Genomic DNA, 19,714 nt, shown 5'->3' with positions numbered 1-19,714 from the left:
AGAAGGCGTGGCAGAGGGTGTGGGAGGTGGCGTGGAAGTTGTGCACAATCTCTCCATCTCTCTTTGACTTTTCACCAATAGCCTGTGATGTTGCTGTCTTTTTCGCCATGATCTTCTGACCTTCCTTTGCTCCCTGTCAGATAAATCACTGATAGATTTGATCTTTCCTCCTTTCTTTCGTTTCTAGTTTCGTTCTCTTTCCTTCTTTCCTTATCATATCAAACATTATTTAGCACTCTGAGATTCTTAAAAATGAAATGTGCTTTACAAATCAAATATAATAACAATATTATTATTATTATTATTATTATTATTATTATTATTATCATGTTTAATGAGTATAATGTAATAATAATGATGAAAAATATCCTTAAATATGTGGAACCGTACACCATAATGATTATGTCACAACCGTAACGTTACAATTCGTTACGGTTGTGACTGTTACGGTTGTGACATTTTTAGCTAATTCCTAGCATAACTCAAACATGCTAACAAGTAAATGGCTAGGAACAGATGTTTGAACAGTTGTACACACAACAAAACATAATATTTTGTTTTGAGCCCCCAAAAGTGTATTTACTTGGAGATAATATGTGTACGGTTGTGACAATTATTAATGTAACATGCTGATTTTCAGACTTTGGAGCCCATTTACTTAAAAATTATGAGAGGTAATATCTCACCATGCAGCCATGAGGGACAGGGATGCAGTGTCATTTCTTGGTCAGAAATTCTGGGGTGTGACTAAAACCAGGCTCCACCCATGTGGTAAAACAACTCGTGTTACGGTTGTGACATGAAAGTGTGGGACAGCATTTTTTAAAGCATGTTTTGTAATTTAAAAAAAAACTTCAAAATGAATCTAAATGTTTTACATTCTGTTTAAAAGAAACCAAACATATATTTTAAAATACACCATTGGAAAAAATGACAAAATTCTTTTAAGTATTATTTTCATGGATTGAAATTTAGGGCTTAGAGATTGGGACAACTACTTCCCAATAGAAAGTACCTAGGAAGGTAGCATAAATGATGATTTTGTATATATTTAGCTTAATTACTAAATAGTTACAGTCTTGTGTTTACCTAGATCATAACATAATCTTAGTAAATATTGAAGGTCTGAATTCTTAATTGTTTTGTTAAATAGTTTTTTTATTGTGGGACAGCAATTTGCACGAATTCGGTAGAATGGCCCATATAGAGCAAAGAAAACACAAAATATGTACATTCAAGAAACATTTCAGAAAAATCAGAATACTTTTTCAATTACTTGCATAAAACCCCTCAAAACGAAATCGATAAACAAAGTCATTTCAGATCATTTTCAGCCCGAGTTACATACATGTTTTGTTTTGTCATCGACTTTAACTCACTAGAGGGCGCTCGACTCCGGAAAAACTACCCACACTTCCGGTGCCTGCCTGTCGTCACTTTGTCCAACATGGCTACGTCCTTAGCAGGGAGCTGCCGGTTGTTATCGCGGCATGGCTCTGTTATTTATCTCTGGCGGAACAGTCTTTGTCACACACTCATGTCTAAATCGTATTGTTCTTCATCTACACACAGTGGACTCCTCTTGTCTTTGAATAAACGCGGTGTTCTAAAGGATTCTTTCCCAGAAGACGCAGCTCATGACCGGCTTCCTCGGTTGCTTCAGTCCGGTGCTCAGACTGTTTACTGCGGCTTTGACCCCACGGCCGACAGCCTCCATGTGGGGAACTTACTTGCTATCATCGGCCTGCTGCACTTTCGTGATGCCGGGCATCATGTTGTCGCTGTGCTCGGAGGCGCCACAGCGCAAATCGGGGACCCGAGCGGGAAAACACGCGAGAGGGAGAGTCTCTCCGCGGACGCCGTGGAGGTGAACACGCGCAGCATCCGCGAGAGCATCCAAAGAATATTCACCAATCACGAACTGCACTTTCACGACACCTCCAGGAAGCTGGGCACTATGACTGTAATGAACAACCTGAGCTGGTACAAAGACTGGAGTGTGGTGGCTTTTCTGTCGGAGGCTGGCAGGCGTTTCAGGATGGGCACCATGCTCAGCCGCCACAGTGTGCAGTCCCGCCTGAAGAGCGCAGACGGTATGAGCCTGACAGAGTTCACCTACCAGGTGTTCCAAGCATATGACTTCTACCACCTCAACCAAGTCTATGGCTGCAAGATTCAGCTGGGAGGCACCGACCAGCTGGGCAACTTGATGTCCGGCCATGAGTACATTCACAGGTAAATGTCCATTTTACTTATAAAGAGTAGATAAATAAAGATAATACCAGAGGTGAAAGAGTACTGGGATATTCTACTCAAGTAAAACCAGGGAACAAGCTTGTTCATCAATGTTATAATAGATTCGACTGCAAGTAATAGAGTGGTCAGCACGGATTATAACATGGTGACACTGATCAAAGAGTTTGCACAATCAAATGTGTGTGTGAAGGAACTGTGTTCTACTGTATGTTGTCTATTTTAAATGTATTGTGTTTTATGTACATTTACTGTGTTCTTTGGTGTATTTTTTTCTGCAGTATTCAATGTTGTATTCTATGTTGTATTTTATGTCTTGTATATTTTACAGTCATGTATGGACATATGGAAATTAGCTTTCTGCTAAATCTGGTGCACCCCAGCTTTTCATTTTATTTAAATGATTATTGTACGTGCACACTGTCCTGAACACACACCAAAAAAGTACCAATATTTTTGATTAAATCTTATTTAAGTACATGTAAAAGTGCTGGTCTAAAATGTACTCACGTTACAGTAAAAAAATAACTTGTTTAAGTTTTGGGAGTGTGTGAGATCATATCATTTTTAGTGGATTTCATTTTCATCTTTTACCCTTGATAAAATGTATATAAAACAATGTACCAGTAAGTTTTAATAGTTTTTTTTATACTTACACCACACTAATTATCCTGTTATTTCTTCAGAATGACTGGTGAGGAGGTGTTCGGCCTGACCATCCCACTGGTGACCAGCTCTGTCGGGGACAAGCTGGGAAAGACAGCAGGCAACGCAGTATGGCTCAACAGAGACAAGACGTCCCCCTTTGAGCTGTACCAGTTCTTTTTGAGACAGCCTGACAGTAATGTGGAAGGGTATGTGAGGATAAAAAAAAGAGAAAAACATCACTTTAACATGTCATTAACATGTACTTGTGGATCACCCTCTTCTTCAGACTCAAACTTAACTTTGTTGTAACTGATGAGGTTTCCCTTTTTTTTATACCGTTTATGTTTTGATAATAATTTCAAAACACAGTTTCCTTGTCATTGTGGATTACTTTGTGTTGACCTTTTTAAACTAAAATCCACAATGAATTAAAGGGAAGAGGTCTTAATGAGCCCACGTCCACAAGATATGTTCTCTGCGGTGTAACAAGAAACTCAGATGTATTTTGGTTTGTTTTTTTCCACAGGTACCTGAAGTTGTTCACCTTCCTGCCTCTGGCTGAAGTGGAGAGGCTGATGGAGCAACAGAGGGAGGATCCGGGTAAACGTCTCGCACACAAGCGACTTGCTGCAGAGGTGACAAAATTGGTGCATGGAAAGGAGGGCCTTGAATCTGCAAAGAGGTCAGTTGAGGCTACATGTGTTACTAAATGCTCTTTGATTCAATATATACACTTAAAAATCATTCTTACAGGTATGTAATATATACATCTTATAGTGTTTAGTTTGTCATTCTCGTAATGGTACCAGGAATTCAGTCATTCAGAAAATAAAACCGTATGAATCCATAACTCCTCCGTAGTCACTGTTATATGACCTCTGAACCCATTGAACACAGACACTTTTATTTTGAAAGTCGAACATCTGGCATCTTGTCCTCCATCAGTCTCAGCACTGGTGTGCAACTGAGTTCAGTTCTGTACTCGCATGACCTTATGGGGTGGTGGTGGGGGGGCAGAGTACAGGGACGAGGTACAGAGACCGTCAGTGTGGAACAACCTGGCAGTGAACACTGCAAAAACAAAGGAGAAAATACTGGATTACAGGAGAAAACGTGTCACACACACCTCTATGTCAGTGGGGAATGTGTGGAAAGGGTCCACGATCAAGAGGGCACAAGAAAGACTCCACTACCTCAGGGTGCTCAGGAGAAACGGCGTGGAGAGGAAGCTTCTACCGGGCGAGCATAGAGAACATCCTCACATACTGCATCACAGTGTGGTATGCAGCCTGTTCCACTGCAGATAAAAAAAAGTCCTGCTAAGACTAGTTAGAACAGCAGAAAAGATCACTGGCTGCCTGCTGCCAAATACATCGACAACTATTTTGATAGTTGATTAAACAGTTTGAAGATTTTTTCATGATGAAAACAAACATTTCTGATTGTTTAAGCTTCTTAAATGTGAGTATTTTCTTCATTTCTTTCCTCTGGATAACAAAGAAATCATTGAAAGTTAATCATTTTGGTTTGTGGACAAAAAAAGACATTTGAGAACATCATCATTTCCAGGTTTGACGAACACCGATCAACATTTTTTAAGTTTTTCTGATATATTATGGACCAATGGATTAATCGAGAAAATAATCGACAGATTAATCGATTATGAAAATAATCTTTAGTTGCAGCTCTAATTTATAGTACAACAATGCCATTTATACACGCAGTAGCATAGATTGTTGAAAAAATATTATATTGATATCAATTTGAATCACTGCATAATAATGATGACAATATTACTAATGCGACTCATGTAACCTTTTCTTTGCAGGTGTACCAATGCGTTGTACCACAGCAGCGTGCAGGCCTTGGAGGAAATGAGCGATGACGAGCTTCAGGAGCTTTTCAGGGAGGCTCCCTTCCACGAGATGCTGCTGGAGCCGGGGACCACAGTGATCGACACCTGCCGCAGAGTCAACGCAATCCCACATGGAGCCAGAGGGTAGGCACCCCAGTCCTGCTCTCTAGGGTCTTGGGTCACAGCCAGTTGGAGCCCGTTCTGGCTGCCACGGGGTTTTCAAAAAGATACTGAGCTTTTATTTCAGATAGTCATATCTATAAATACTAGAAATAATCAATAGTTAGAAGATGTATTGCCACGTGGATGAATCGTGTAACCGTTACTACTCAACACACTTCTTTTATTCAGATTCTACTGCTCGGAATGGCTGATTGTTGGGGAAATGTGTATTAATTGACAGTGTAAACGTTTGTGTGCAGGTATCAGATGGTTGTGGATGGAGCAGTGTGGATCAACCACAGGCGCACAGACAATGCCGAACAAGTACTGATCCCCAAACTCCACATCCTGTCTAATGGACTTACCTTGCTCAAAGTGGGCAAGAGGAACTTCTACATCATCAAGTGGCTCAATCTCTGAAGTCCGCTGATCTCGGCAAGGAATCGGATTACTGTAACGTCCTGGCTGGGAAGGTAGGCGGCTGCACCTCAGTAGGATCAGAACGGAGACATGGATGGACTTGTATTTTAGTAAGATTTTTGGTGTAGCTGAAATCACCATCATGTAATTATGTATATGTACAAATGTGACATTTATCAAGAGTTAAGGGATTAAAAATAATTTGTTATAAATATTGTTTCCTGTTGACTTTGTTACTCCTAGAGAAATCATGCCTAGTAAACACTAGGGGGCAGCATGGTCCCAGTCTGCTGACTGCATGCAGCCAAGGGAGAAGCACTCGGCCTGCTGTGACCCCATAGGTAAATAATTGCTTACCGTAAAATTAAATTGCATCATTTCTCGCAAACAGTTCATGGGTCTATTTTTAACACACTGCTTCTCTTTTGGCATGATGTAAACACAAAGTTAACATGCTAAATTCCAGCTGTGTTTTTTTTCCTCTCTATGTGGTGTTTGCAGTGTGTCTTTTTTAAAAAAAAACAAAAAAACAAATCATAACATTTTCGATTAATTCAAGGACTAATTTTGTTTGTAGATTATTTTTAGGTCCACAATAAAATTGATTTTCATAAGCATATCTGTTTTTCAAGATAGGAATTGGAGTTTTCTGTTAAGTAAAGATTTGTCAGTGGTGTAACCAACTGTTTCTAATGTTCTGCATGCTGGGCTTTATCAGTCTTGTCGGTATTTTTGTTTTCATGCACTTCGTGACCCTTAAAAGTGGGTATTTGTGTGGCTTCTCGGTCAAACAGCTCTTCTTTTCTTTTTCTCCTGGGGACAAGTGGAGATGAGGATCTGGCGTGTCCTTGACTTACCTCACTCAGGTCCAGGTTATTGGTGGAAATTCCATGTCATGACGATACGCTTGTCATGATTTTCTTTTTTCTTTACACTGGCAGTCATTGGAGAATTTTGACATTTTGGGGTGGGGGCTTGGGGGGGGGGGTACAGATACTTTAACATAGGGCCCACCACACCTTGAAGCTTCAGCCTATGTTCAGAAATGTCACTTTTTTAAGGTGGAATGATTAGAATTTTTTTTTTTTTTTAAGAATCAGAATCACAGAGAAAATTGAAAATAGTTTTGATGTTCAGATAATTCTGTAATGTGTGCAAGTTTAAAATATATTTGATTTATTTTATTTACGGACGTTAATAGTTTTAAAGTAGGTTTATGTGGCCCTGTGATGGACTGGTGAACTGTCCAGGTTGTACCCCGCCCCTTTGCCCTATGTCAAGCTGAGAGTGGCACCAGTGAGGTTGTCATTTTAAAACAGAATGTTGTTATTTTCCAATGTCTGGGTTTGTTTTTAAATGAGGAAGCTATAGAAATTGGAATATGCATGCCATCCAGGTAACCCAGAACTCCTCTGTCACAATTAAAACAGCGATGCACAAATTCTGCATTGGAACTTGACAGTGCAATTGTTTGGAATAACAATTACATAGTGCAATGCAACAGCGTTGCAAGAAGATCTGGGTTCTCCCTGGGTGTGTGAGGTTTTTCTCCAGGACCCACAGTCCAAAAACATGCAGAGGTTAATTGAACACTCTAAATTGACTGTAGGTGTGAATGTGAGAGTGAATGGTTGTTTGTTGGCCCTGCAATGGACTGACTGGTGACCTGTCCAGGGTGTACCTGGCCGTTTTCCACCTGTGTTTGTCCCGTGAGCCTTATACAGAGGATAAAACAGTAGACAACGACAATGAATTGTCACTGCACAACCACCTTAGCAGTACAGTGGGAGGGTGCCATGCTTTGTTTACCCGTGTTGATGTTGTAATTTCTCGCGGTATAAGTGACACAAAAGAGCTGGCATGTTCAGATAGAGACACCTCTGTAGAAATGTGGGCAGCCTGTGTCCAAGTGGAAGGGAACTTAGCTTGTAACCAGAAGGTTGCCGGTTCAAATCCCCACCTGGCCAAAAATGGCTGGGGTACCCCTGAGCAAGGTTGGGATGCAGTGTGGCAACCCACTGCTCCTAATTCTAGGATGGGTCAAATACAGAGGAATATTTTCCCCAAGGGGATTAATAAAATTAAATTCTTCTTAAATCTGGTTTGACTTGCATTTCAAACTTCCTTCAAATGTGATTTGAAAAAATACCTTCTGTTTGGTCAAGAATTTTAAAATCCACGCTGGACAAAATGAAATATTCCTAAACAAAACTTTTTTTTCTTTAAGTCTGAACAAGGACTAATTTTACAGATATTCTTGTTCGGGGGTTAAATGCAGACGTGTCTGCAGGCTGCAGCCTGCTGGCCGCAACTAGTTGGTCCACCTTAAAAGGAGTAGGCGGGCTTAAGATGTTCCCACCAATGAGCGGCCTCTTCACATTTAAATAGCTCCGTGTGTCAATCATCCCCTCCTCGTCTCTCCCCACCCCACCCCCAAAGTCAAACTCCCCTCACAATCCCAAGTACATCTCTCAATCGCCATATTGGGTGCTGAGAAGGTTTGCCTGCCTGCAGTTTCTCTCACCGAGGCTCGACACTGACAGAGCGGCTCCAGTTCCTGTGCACTCTTGTTTTGATGATCCGTGGAGACGACACTCTGCTGCCTCACGACACCGCGGCCGTAACCGTCTCCAGCTCGACGTATGCATGGCATAAGTCATTTTACGCTCGTTGTGGATCTTGCTCGGCGACGAAGGGAGATACGCTCCGTGTTTTCTCCCCCTTTTTTTGAGCCTCTCGGCGTGGTTTTTCTTCTTCTTCTTCTCCTCTTCGCGTGAAAACTGGACGCTCGCGGCTCTTTGACACGCCGTGTCTTTTTTGGTGGGGGGAAGAAAATGTCAGATGTTCGACTTTCAAACGGGAGCCCGACGCTGGAGCGGACGGAGCCGCGGGTGTCGGATCACCCGAAGCCGTCCGCCTGCAAGAGCCTCTTCGGCTCCGTGGACCACGAAGAGTTAAAGAGGGATTTAAAGGGACACTTGCGGGAGATGGAGGACGCTGCCTCTGCCAAGTGGGGCTTCGACTTTGCCAATCACACGCCGCTAGTGAACGGCAGTCTCCAGTGGGAATTAGTGGACTGTAGGGACGTCCCGGATTTTTACAAGCGGTCGCTGCGGAGGGAGAAGGGCGTCTGCTCCACTGGGAATAACAATGTGGATCTAAATGGGAATCATAGCTGTGTGGTGATGGTGGCTCCGGCCGACGACAGCGACAGGTCAGACGGGCAGATGGAGCAGTGCACCGGGCTGAGGAAAAGACCTGCGTGTCACGGTATAAAAAACATCTGAACCCACATTGTAATCTCATGTTTTCACCGCGTAACAGCAGGTAGACTGACTGCAGCTCACACAGTCAGTGGGTCGCACTTAACTTGTAAACGTAATCCACATACATATGGAACCTTCCTATTTTTATCTTAAATTTTAATGATGGCAAACGTTGCTTTTTGCAGATGGTTCGGCTCAAAGTAAGAGGTCACACACCAGCAGCAGCAACAGCAGCAGCAGCTCAGATGAGCTTAGTTGTCCAAGTCTGAGCCACTCTGCAGAACACACACCCAGAAAGAGCAGTCCCAAAAGACTGACGTGAGGACAACACACAGGGTAAGCAGCTGCATATTTCAAAACTTGTATTTTCTATTATATATCGACACTTGTGTGTGTTACTGCCCGCGGTTTGCCAGCGACAGCTTAGTAGACGCAGATTTCACCTCCTTCTCTTCCAGCTGTTATTTAAATTTGAAAATCGGCTGTGACTCGACTAACCCGTACTTTAATTGTCTTTTTTTTATTATTATTATTTTTAACTTTAAGTGGTGTCCTTAACCCACCCTTCTCCTGTGTTTAATTATAGATGTTTTGAAACACTCAGACACGCCTGTGACTTCTTCAAAGGTGTTGTCAGTCGCTGCCATTCATTGAGCAGCGTAGTGTAAATAGTAGTAGTGGGAGTTTAAAGTGCAGATAGTGGAGTCGTGTCGTGTTATGTTGCACTCAGACTTGCTTCAACGCACCGATCGACGTAAGAAGCCTTAATGTTGGGGTGTGTGTGTGTGTGTGTGTATGTGTGTTTGGTGGGGGGATAGAAAAACATTGCTGCACATTCATATATTTATTTTGGTTTTTATTTTGTTTTTTTTATGTGCGACTGCTGTCTGACACGGCGAGCCCGAGTCTCCGACTGAACTGTAAACAACAAGTGCGCAACAACAGTGTAGTAGTAACACGTCAGCAGCCACTGCCCCTCAGTGCAGAGCAGAGCAGGGACGGGAAAGGGGCCGGCCTGTGTGTGTGTGTGTGTGTGTGTGAGTGTGAGTGTGCAGTAGTCACACTCTGTCATCTATGGAGTATGTTTTTCTTCACATTTCCTCTTCGTATATTCACACAATCTCTCACATTTTTCTATATTTTATATTTTAGTAGTTGAGGTGCCTGATATCATATTGCTGTAACACACCTCTTGTCCTCTTGGGTATCTGCCCAGATACCCAACATATTATCCCATAACCTTAATGACAATCAATTCATGCCTAAACTTCTCCCTAACCACGTTTCACAACTTAATCCTAACTTTAAGATCATGATCGGCCTTATCGGGACCAGGTTTTAGTCTCTATGAGGACTACCTAGTCCTGACAAGGTCAGTGTTTATACCTGAAAAGGTCTTAAGGGACAAGCAACCTAAATGAGTACACTTCAGTGTGTGTGTGTGTGTGTATGCATGTCTGAGTATGTTCACTGGAAAAAAGGCGTGAAATGTGTATCGTTGTAGCTGCATATGAACAGAACTGTCAAGCCTTTTTTGTGTGTTTGTTTCATTTAACAGTTGAGTTAATTAGCAAGGGGATAAATGTAATGGTATATTTCTAACAAATGATTGTTTTGGAAGAAAGGCAGAGCTTGTGTTTTAAAACAATTCCTAACAATTATTAAAACATGAGACGGTGCACTTGCTGATGTAACGATCACAATCAGCTAGGGTTTTTTTTGTCAGTGTAATTTTTTGTAACTATTCTTGCACTGTTGCATAGAGTAACCATGCCTTGAGTAAAACAGCACTTGTTAAACAATTAAGTTTCACGCACCATTTTGATGTCAAATGTGTCAAAAATGACTTCAGGATGTAAAGCAGTATTTTTGCCCAAATATGTGAAAATGTGTAATTTTCTCGATTATTTTTCTCAGTGTTGCCAGCTGTGGAAAAAAAAATCGTCTTAACCTCACATGTTTTTTTTTTCTTCTATCTCTCCTTCTCCACAGAGCCGAAAATGTATGTTTCCTCTTTGTGTGGGAAAACTCAGTGTAGGCTGATTTTTGGAAGAGGAACTACACGGCATCAGAAACATATCAACTCTCCAGGAGACGGGGAGGACGCTGTTGAAGCACTGAATAGAAACACTAAAGTTGTGGCACTCAAATAAAAGTTACTGCCTCTAAAAGCAGTCAATGTAGCAGTGTGCAATTAGGTTTGATTTCCTTTTTTGCTCCTTTTTTTACTACCTGTGTGTAAATAAATATATATTATATTATATTTCTCCATATGTAGCACATAAGATAATGTTATGATTTGGAAAAACAAACAAACAAATCCTTTATGTAAAAAGGTGTGAATTTTGATTTGACTTGAAGAATTGTAGTGTAGTTTGATACATGTTTCCAAAATGCTGTTTTTTTCCCCTTATTTTATCTTCTGAAAGGCAGTGTGACTTTTACACAGTCCCTAATTTCAACATTTAAGACAAAAAAAATCCAGAGTTCTTACGGTGTATTCTCACTCCGTCATCTTCCTTTTTCTTACTCAGCAGTGAAGAATGGTACAAATGTAGCTCTTTTTCTTCCCTCCTTCCTTTGGTCATTTCAGTGTCACAAAGTGCAGGTTCCTCCACAAGATCTATTTCCTCAGGAAAACAACACAGGAAAAAAAAAAAAAATCATGTTTCTGTTTGAGTAATTTAAATAAAATCCTATTTATTTTGTGATTGGTGCCTTTAGCATCATTTGAAATCTGGAATTTTATTATATATATATTTTTTTCCCTAAAGTAGTCCTGCACTTCAACCGCGTTGTGATGGTGTGTTTGTATTCCTCTGGAGCTATGAGGTACTTAGATATTGAAGGACAAAGACCATACAAACTGCACAGGTTTCTTGACTGTATTCCTATTATTTCATCAGCCTTCAAAGGAGACTCTTTTTTTTTTTCTTTTTTTTTTTAAGGGTTGAATGTCCTACAATACCAAATACACGGTTGCTTTGCTATGATTGCCAACACTGCCTTTGCTTCTTAGTTGACTTCACATTGTATTACTTTGTGATAACCTAGACTTAATATTCCGGTTGGTTTTTTTTTTTTTTTTTTTTTCTATCAACAATGTTGTTAGCCTGCTGATGATGCAAATGTGAGCATCTAAAAGCTTCCCTTTATTCTCCTGAAGTGTGGGTTATGTTCAAAGATGGAGAGAGAGAAAAAAAAAATATATGGCTCGTCTCAAGAAATGCAGTCACCATGCCTGTGTATTTGTGTAAATCTTTGCAATGTATCTTTTTGTACATAATTTTGTAAAAACACTGAGAAATTATACTAACTTATTTATGGCAAGTTTTTTTTATGTAGAATAAAAATGGGTTTTTGATTACAGTTATCCAAAGTGGCATTTACTTTATTATAATTGTCTTATTTTGTAAAAGCATATTTTTGGTAGATTTTTTTTTTTCCCTTCTAAGGTTGCAAACTGAGCCTGATTAAAATATTTGATGTGCATTTTGTAATGTGTGGTTATAAAATGTGTTGCAATCAATTAAAAGAGGAAAATTAAATCGGTCCGTCGTGTGTGTGCTTTTTACAGTTCCTGCTAATTTCCTGGTTATAAACACACACTTGACACTTTCTAATTTAACCGTATGAAAATAATTGCAGAAAAGTAAAAATTGTATGACTTTTTTTTTATAGAAATATATATAAATACCTTGGGTTTTTGTACATAATGGCACAATGTAACGACACTCCCAGTGTGAGTTCAGCAGCCTCTCAAGCAGTCGGTTGATTGGCACATTGGTCCTCCAGTGAAAAGCAGTGTGTGGAAAACAGACCTCTTGTTGCAGCCAGTCATGTTAAGTAATTATGGGAGTGGCCTTCTTTGAAAGAGTACGTGAGCTCAGAATACAATCCTCAGCTGCAAAATAAAAAAGCTGCTGCTTAAATTATTATTTTACTATTTTACCAGCCTCAGTAGCATTTGAATTTCTGTGTGTGTGTGTGTGTGTGTGTAGAGTACTTGCATTTATGTATGGTGTGTATTAACTTGTATTTGCATCTTAAATTTCCTGCCCACTACACATTACATGCACAGTGCATATATTTTCAATTTAGTTTAAAATTTTAAATTAATAAAAAAATTTTTTTTTAATACGTTTATGAAATTACTGTGGGTTTTTCTTTTTGTGGTGTGACTGTTTCATTTAAATCATTAGTAAAAAAAAAGTAGTTAACATTTCTTGTATATAAATGTCTCGTTGTATGACTGATGTATGCTAACAACAGAGTGCTAAGCCACGGGCGGCTGCACTTTGACCTGCGGTAACTTGAGCACATGTGTCTCGGCCTCTGTCACGGCACATCTGTCGCTGCAGAATCCAGAAATGAATGCTTTCACTAGTCGGCATCTCCCTGCTTCCTCCTTGTGCCACTGCCACAGGAAGACACCTGCAGCAAGTCTCGAAGCTGCATAGGTGGAGGCTATGTGTGTCTGTCTGCTGTGTGTGTGTGTGTGTGTGTGTGTGTGTGAGGGGGTTCTGAAGTGTGCAGGTGGGTAACCTCAGCTCAGCCGTCCACCCCCACTCGGAGCTCAGCCTATTGTCCCTATGTGTGGGCCTTTGTGTGGAGGGCCATTGTGAGGGGCCGGGCCTGGCCACTGTTGTGTCTGGGGCTTCTCTGCTCAGACAAAGAGCCTGTCTACGAGCCTCCACCCTGCCTAAACACCAGACAGATTGACTGACTGACTGGGTGTCTGACTGACTGCTTGACTAGGTGGCTTGCTGGCTGACTAACTGACTGAATGGCTGACTGGGAGTCTGTTTGGTTGACTGATTGAGTGGATCTAGGCAGAGGAGGAGGAGGACATATAGGTTTCAACTTATTCCCCCTTGTCCCAACTGCACAGTGGTGTTGTCCAGTTTATACTCTTCAGAAGTAATTTATGTGTGGCTGTGCGTTATTTATTTCCTCTATTTATGTGTTGATTTGCAACGACTACTAAAACTTAATTAAAACTCGTAATTCAAATTAAAATGGTCTTGATTCGTGAGAGAATATGATTGTACAAGATGAGCAGGAAACCGCATTCATGCAATTCAAAAATTGCATAAATGCCCGTGTGTGTGTGTGTGTGTGTGTGTGTGTGATTGAGCGCACTGAATTACTACAAAGTGAATTTTTAAATAAACTATATTCTGTACATCATGCAATGATTAATGTGAATGCTATGAAAAACAGGCATTGCCTCAATCTAATTTCCCCACACTGATTTATTAATTGAACAAACAATGAGGAGGTTGCAACTAACGGTGCAATATTTATTTATTAGTTTCTGCTTTTTTACTATTTATCTGTTTTTTTTTATCTTGTCGGTTTTTTTATACTTACATGTCAAGAGCTGCTGCACAATGTAACTTTCCCCCTTGGGGGCTTAATAAAGTATTTATCCATCTCTATCTAATTACAGCGATTTGAAAACACTACAATTTATAAATCTGACAAATTATAATGTAATAGTATATGCACCACGAAAGGCCTCCAATAACAGGGTTAGTCATTTTCAGTCACTTTAATGCAACAGTATCGCTCCTTGCATAAAAAACAACTTTTACAACAAGAATGTCCCTGCTAGCATTCCTGTAACACTCCATCACAGTCACCCAAACAAAACCGCAGCTGAACTCGAGGAAATTCCAGTAAGCCAGTCAATCAGACGTGGACGGCATCGACCGCCTGTTCCTCTCTGCAACATCTCGCATCTGCCAAGAATTCACACTTCCTTGCAATATCAACAGAAACAGGTTATCTTTTCCTGCGAACCGCCCCAGCACTTAATATAAAGCCACAAGTTCCTCCCTATGTTTCCTGCCCAGGCCACAACCCACGTCATCGAAATATTCCCCTGGCACCTTCGCTTCTGAATGAGGGGAAAGAAGTGCCCACAAACAAACACCTAACATCTCTCTCTCTCTGGTTCACCTCCCCCATTTTTTTAACAGTCTTTAACAGGCTGTGATGCAGGTCAACTTGCCTCTGTATTACTGTAATATTCTTCTTCTTCTTCTTCTTCTTCTTATTATTATTATTATTATTATTATTATTATTGTTATTTTGTCTGCATCTGCATGAAATGCCATGAGTGGACGGGGATTTTTTTGGATGTTTCCCTGGACAGCTGGATTTGGATTTATAGAGGCCAGGAGAGCTGTATCAATGCAGGAAAAATATTTCATTCAATAGCAAAGGCAATCACATCACTGTGGTTTCTTAAAAGTTGTGGTGTGTCACATGCAGCATGTGAGAGATGTGTGTGTGTGTGAGAGAGAGCCTGGGGATGAGTGACAGCGGGGGAGGAGGGGAAGGAGAAGTTATGGGGATACTGCAGAGCTCAGGATGACAGATGTGCATCTGTGGTGCGTTCTTGCAGGGAAGAAAGGGGGTGGTGGCGGTAACGCTCATTAAAGCAGCGCACCTGCAGCCTATCAAAGAGCCTTTATCTTTTATCAAGGCAAATCTGCTCAAGCACGTAGCATGAGACGTGAAAACAAGCAGGCCATGCTGCAAGCTGACTGGCTCGCTCTGCCTTTATCTCTCGCTCCTCTGACCAGTGGATGGTACCTGGCCCAGTAATCCCATCAGGAATTTTCCAGAGATGCAATAAGATGCGTTTGGCCGAGAAATAGAGGAGCAACGTCCAGCCGAAACATCTGTGCACACAGACACACTTTTCTTCTCTTAGTGAGGACTGCTGTCAATCTCACAGTGCAGTCCTCTGCATATGTAGATATGTTTATACATATGTATATATATATATATATATATATATATATATATATATATATATATATATATATATGTATATATATATAGATATATAGATATATAGATATATACATATATATACAGTATACATATATGTATTTTAAATCAATAAATATTAGGTAACAGTATATTTTGATTTTAAAAACTTTCATGTAGCCACTAACTGATCTCTGTCTGAGTCAATGATTCAGTGATAGGTGCATTATTGTTTTCATGAGTAATTTTACAGAAAGAAGTGACACTTCAGCTCTTTATTTTCCAATTGTCCAAAGGGTCATTATTTAACAGCGTGACAAAAAAACATAATAGTGCATTTCTCTGGTTGTGGGGAAACATTTGTTACAAAAACAACCCACTGCTGGATGACATTTTGTTCAATCCTCACAGCCTGAAATGACTTCTTGAGGATTGGGTTAGCGACTGTGTGTGAGAAAAAAAAAAAAAGAATAGAAGGGATTTCCCGCACAGATGACATCAATGGTGATGACAATATGGTGGTGACGACAATATGGGTGTGTACAACTGCAATGGCAATTTCACATGCATGATGGTAAATATTTCAATATGATGCAACAGTTTGTAACATTTGCAGAAGTGTATGTGGCAATAATTCCAGTCAGTCAAAAGTACATCTTACATCAAATTACATCCCATTCAACTCGCCGGGCCTGCCCTAATGTTGCAGCCACTGACAAGAGAACTTTGTGGGTTAAACAAAAAAAAAAAACGAGTGAAAAATTGTCTGCAGTGTTGTTTTGGACTGGTACCAGAAACGCATCGACTTTCCACTTTTCATGTGCAATGAATTGGCCCACGCTTGCTTGTCTGTGTTTTTTGACCTGCCTCTGCTGCCCTCATCAGGAGGCTCACCAGGAGGGGCCTCTGCACTGCACAGTCCTCGGCTCTGGTGTTGAAAAGATTCCTGCCATGAGTGAACATGTTCTCCAACTCGGAGCGCGATGAGAAAAGCAGACGCCTGAAACGTACCTCTGCTTTTTTTGGACAACCATAAATGTGCTCTATTGGTTAGCCAATATTCAATTTATTTGGTCTGTTTTCACTTATGTTGTTGCTGTTTGGGGAAATTTTGAGCTGCTTTTCTGTGCAAATATAACAACTAGAGACAGGTATAAATTTTAATGCCTCTCATTAAACCCTGTTGCTCTCCTAGTTCGGTCAGTGAAGGAGATGCTTTAAATAAAAATGACCTGCACGATAGAGAAAGGCTGATCAGGAATCTGACGGTTCTCCTCATCATCTTTCAAATAAAAACCCTCACTTCTGAGAATGACTGTGTATAATAAGACGTGTAACGGTGAAACCATATTCCACTGAACAACATCACATGTTTTTCAAGTAATGCGTAGACCTTGTGTTCATGTTCAATTTTCACTTCCCTTTTCTAATTAAACATATTTTAAATGGCTGTAACGTAGCACCAGATTAATGCCGGACTGACGTTTCATGTTGGTACTGTATATCACTTCTGTGTTATTGTACAATAGCTGCCCTGCTCTCTTTCTTACGGTAGCTCCATGCAGCTGTCCACCATGCCTAACATTCTGCCTCGGCTGGCCAAACACCAGCACACCACTGAAGTCCTTCCAGTTTCGAGGCAGGAATTCTCTCCTTGTCTGGGGGAAAATGCCACAATAAAATGACCTATATACCACAGGAAGTCCCCAGCCAGCCTTTCTTTGCCCCCTTTGCCCCACTTTTTAAGTGTGCCTAGACCTCTGCACAAGTCTGCAGCAGCCGTAACAACACATTAGCAGCAGTCACACTTAGCATGGCCAGCCATGGGTGTGGTTTCTATTGCTGGCTGGACCCAGGATGTGAAACTGAGCAGCTCAGACAGATCTCTGGATCTGGAAGAGGCTGGTTTGTGTTGTTGTTCTTGGCTGCTGAGTTTTCCTCTGGTTATGGGGAGGGGTTCGCCATGGTGAGCCACAGACATATAGTTGAGGGAAATCGCGTAAGGCCAAAGGTCACAGGGGTTCAATCTAACCTCCTGGCCTCCGGTTGATTCATTATCCCACGGGGTGATGTCACCGGTCCAAACAGAGATGGGGTCAAAGGGCGTACTGTATGTTGTGAAAGGCTGCACCAAAAAAAACTGTTTTCTAATTTGGGGGGGATAGTTGAGACACAGAGGGTCCTGCAAACAGAGATTTAAAACAAGAAACTTTCCCGCCGCTGCATTTCCCACAAGGGAATCATAGAAACCACAGCAATACTTAAGTAATATGAGGGCATAGCAATTTTCTGCTTTGATAAAACCGGTTTCATACCAACCTGCTTGGACACCATAATCATAAAAGTATAAAAGTCAATTCTCTTTTTCTCTCGCCAGTAAAAATTCCCCACCACAAACATCCAAACTCCCTTCTTCCTACAAAAACTGGGATTTTTTTTTTTCTCCATTGGTAGCACATTAGCATTTGACTCCAATGAGATCACAGGTGTGTGTTTACTGGGTGGTTCATGACAGTTCTGAGCCAGACTAAGCCAATCAAAGTGAACTGGAACACTCTATTTCATGGTCGAAGACCAAAAAAGGGAATGTCAAATATTCTTTGGTGCAGAGATGCAGGGGAGAGTGAGGAGGTAGGACAACTGTCTTCCAGGCAACTGCTGGCCTCATCTATTTAGGGACGGCTCCTGACGGGGTGCCTGGCATCAGCTGCTGCTGACATTGTTTGTCACAATCCTGGTTGGTTCAGTACACACACACACACACACACACTGACACACACACACACCTGTTGACTCCTATCTGCTTTCATATAGCACTGCTGGGCCTCCACAGGCCCGGGCCTCTCTGGACAGGTGGCCTCCAAGCACCCCCACTGTGGGCAGGCATGGCCACACAGCCTGACAACTACCACCCGTCCACTAGCTATGACCTCCCTGCTGAGCCCTATGTTATTTTTTTCCTTTCCTTTCCTTTTTTTCCCCCCTTTTTTGTGGGCCTTGGCCATCATGGGTACACAGTATGAGCCTCACACCCAGGCCTCATTTATACTTACCTTTTCAAGTACCGAGATAAAACAGACATTTTATTTCCAACTGATCAGGCACAACGCTGAAATCAGTTAGTGGTATTTATACGTCGAGAGGGAATTCTGTTGTGTTGAATATTATCATGGCTGTGATGCAGGCGTAGGTGAGGCCACAGGCCGAATAATACAGTTGTCACAGTACAATAGCACGACGTCAAGTGATATATTGCTTTTAAACAACAGCTCTACAAACACTAGTTAACTTAGTTAAAAGTTAGTTAGTTTTATGATTATGATTTGTTTTTTATTTAACCAGTTATGTGGCTCCACCGACAAAAATAGTTTCGATAACTGGACTGACTCGATCGTTGCCTGGCAACATAAACAATAAGCATATCCTGCATGCTTCACTTTAAAGCAGGTTATGTCAACTACTTTGATTCATGTACATTTATTTGTATGTTTCCATTAATTGTGCAACCAGAGAAAACAATAGTGGCTGTTGCTTTGGTGGTTTGTATGAATGTGGTGAGTTTACAGCTTGATTTTGATTTTTTTTTTAATACTAATTTCTAATACTAAATTAATTACTAATTAATTTCCAGATCTGGATCTTTTTTACTTCATTTTTTTGGCTATATTATTTTGTTCACGATGCATTATAAGTCATTAAGCTTACATCACCTGCGTCTATTCTCTGCCATGATCTTCCTCTGTGATGTCACGTCAGCACTTTAGGAGGTTTAAATGGAAATATCCTTGTCCTTCTCCTCGTTCTCTCCTGACAACTATTCATAATTCAATTCAAATGTTATTTCTGGAAAAATGTGTATTTGACATACAGTGTAGGCGGATAGCACTGAACAGTCAATGCAATTAATGATTATTATGAAGACAGGAGAAGCGGAGTGATACATGACATGCCTCTCCACTCAAATGACTTGCTCGCTACTGGAACTAACTGTTGTATTAATTAATAACGACTTTGCATAAGAATATGAGTGACAAATAATGTTGACATTTCCCTACATTAGATGTACATTTGGGGTCATTTCTATTTCCATTATTACAAGAACAGAGTGGTTGGTGCAGTCAGATTTACTCCTAATTCATGGAAGCATGCACTTACATTTTTTAAGATTGTTTAACTGAGATTAAGAGTAATAAAAAAGGATTATAATTAACAGACGGGGGCCTTACATATAGCTAAACATGGTTTAGGTGCCAGGATCAAAGATGCCATGGACAATCAGCAAACCTAAGAAAGTCTAACATGAGTTCCTGCTCCACACAAACTCTTA

The 19,714-nt window shown here is 40.8% G+C and overlaps 2 protein-coding genes across 2 annotated transcripts; both read left to right on the top strand.

The window, feature by feature from the left end:
• The first annotated feature begins 1,432 nt into the window (after positions 1 to 1,432).
• Positions 1,433 to 5,910, top strand: yars2 (tyrosyl-tRNA synthetase 2, mitochondrial). Its single transcript, XM_044036372.1, has 5 exons — positions 1,433 to 2,235; positions 2,940 to 3,107; positions 3,428 to 3,583; positions 4,730 to 4,900; positions 5,179 to 5,910. The coding sequence occupies exons 1-5, from the start codon at positions 1,448 to 1,450 to the stop codon at positions 5,336 to 5,338; spliced, it is 1,443 nt and encodes a 480-aa protein (XP_043892307.1). The 5' UTR covers positions 1,433 to 1,447; the 3' UTR covers positions 5,339 to 5,910.
• A 1,861-nt stretch (positions 5,911 to 7,771) lies between these two features.
• Positions 7,772 to 12,152, top strand: cdkn1bb (cyclin-dependent kinase inhibitor 1Bb). Its single transcript, XM_044036389.1, has 3 exons — positions 7,772 to 8,608; positions 8,790 to 8,940; positions 10,597 to 12,152. The coding sequence occupies exons 1-2, from the start codon at positions 8,173 to 8,175 to the stop codon at positions 8,924 to 8,926; spliced, it is 573 nt and encodes a 190-aa protein (XP_043892324.1). The 5' UTR covers positions 7,772 to 8,172; the 3' UTR covers positions 8,927 to 8,940; positions 10,597 to 12,152.
• Positions 12,153 to 19,714: the final 7,562 nt, after the last annotated feature.

This window comes from Solea senegalensis, linkage group LG10, assembly GCF_019176455.1.
Source record: "Solea senegalensis isolate Sse05_10M linkage group LG10, IFAPA_SoseM_1, whole genome shotgun sequence".
NCBI lineage: Eukaryota > Metazoa > Chordata > Actinopteri > Pleuronectiformes > Soleidae > Solea > Solea senegalensis.
Note: the sequence above shows the minus strand (reverse complement) of the source record. Positions and strands in the feature narration are given on the sequence as shown.

Excerpts from the sequence above, each read along its gene's own strand:
- yars2 (XM_044036372.1), top strand. The coding sequence starts at position 1,448 with ATGGCTACGTCCTTAGCAGGGAGCTGCCGGTTGTTATCGCGGCATGGC. Across the intron at positions 2,236-2,939 it reads GGCCATGAGTACATTCACAG|AATGACTGGTGAGGAGGTGT; the intron begins GTAAATGTCCAT and ends TTATTTCTTCAG. Across the intron at positions 4,901-5,178 it reads ATCCCACATGGAGCCAGAGG|GTATCAGATGGTTGTGGATG; the intron begins GTAGGCACCCCA and ends GTTTGTGTGCAG.
- cdkn1bb (XM_044036389.1), top strand. The coding sequence starts at position 8,173 with ATGTCAGATGTTCGACTTTCAAACGGGAGCCCGACGCTGGAGCGGACG. Across the intron at positions 8,609-8,789 it reads GAAAAGACCTGCGTGTCACG|ATGGTTCGGCTCAAAGTAAG; the intron begins GTATAAAAAACA and ends TGCTTTTTGCAG.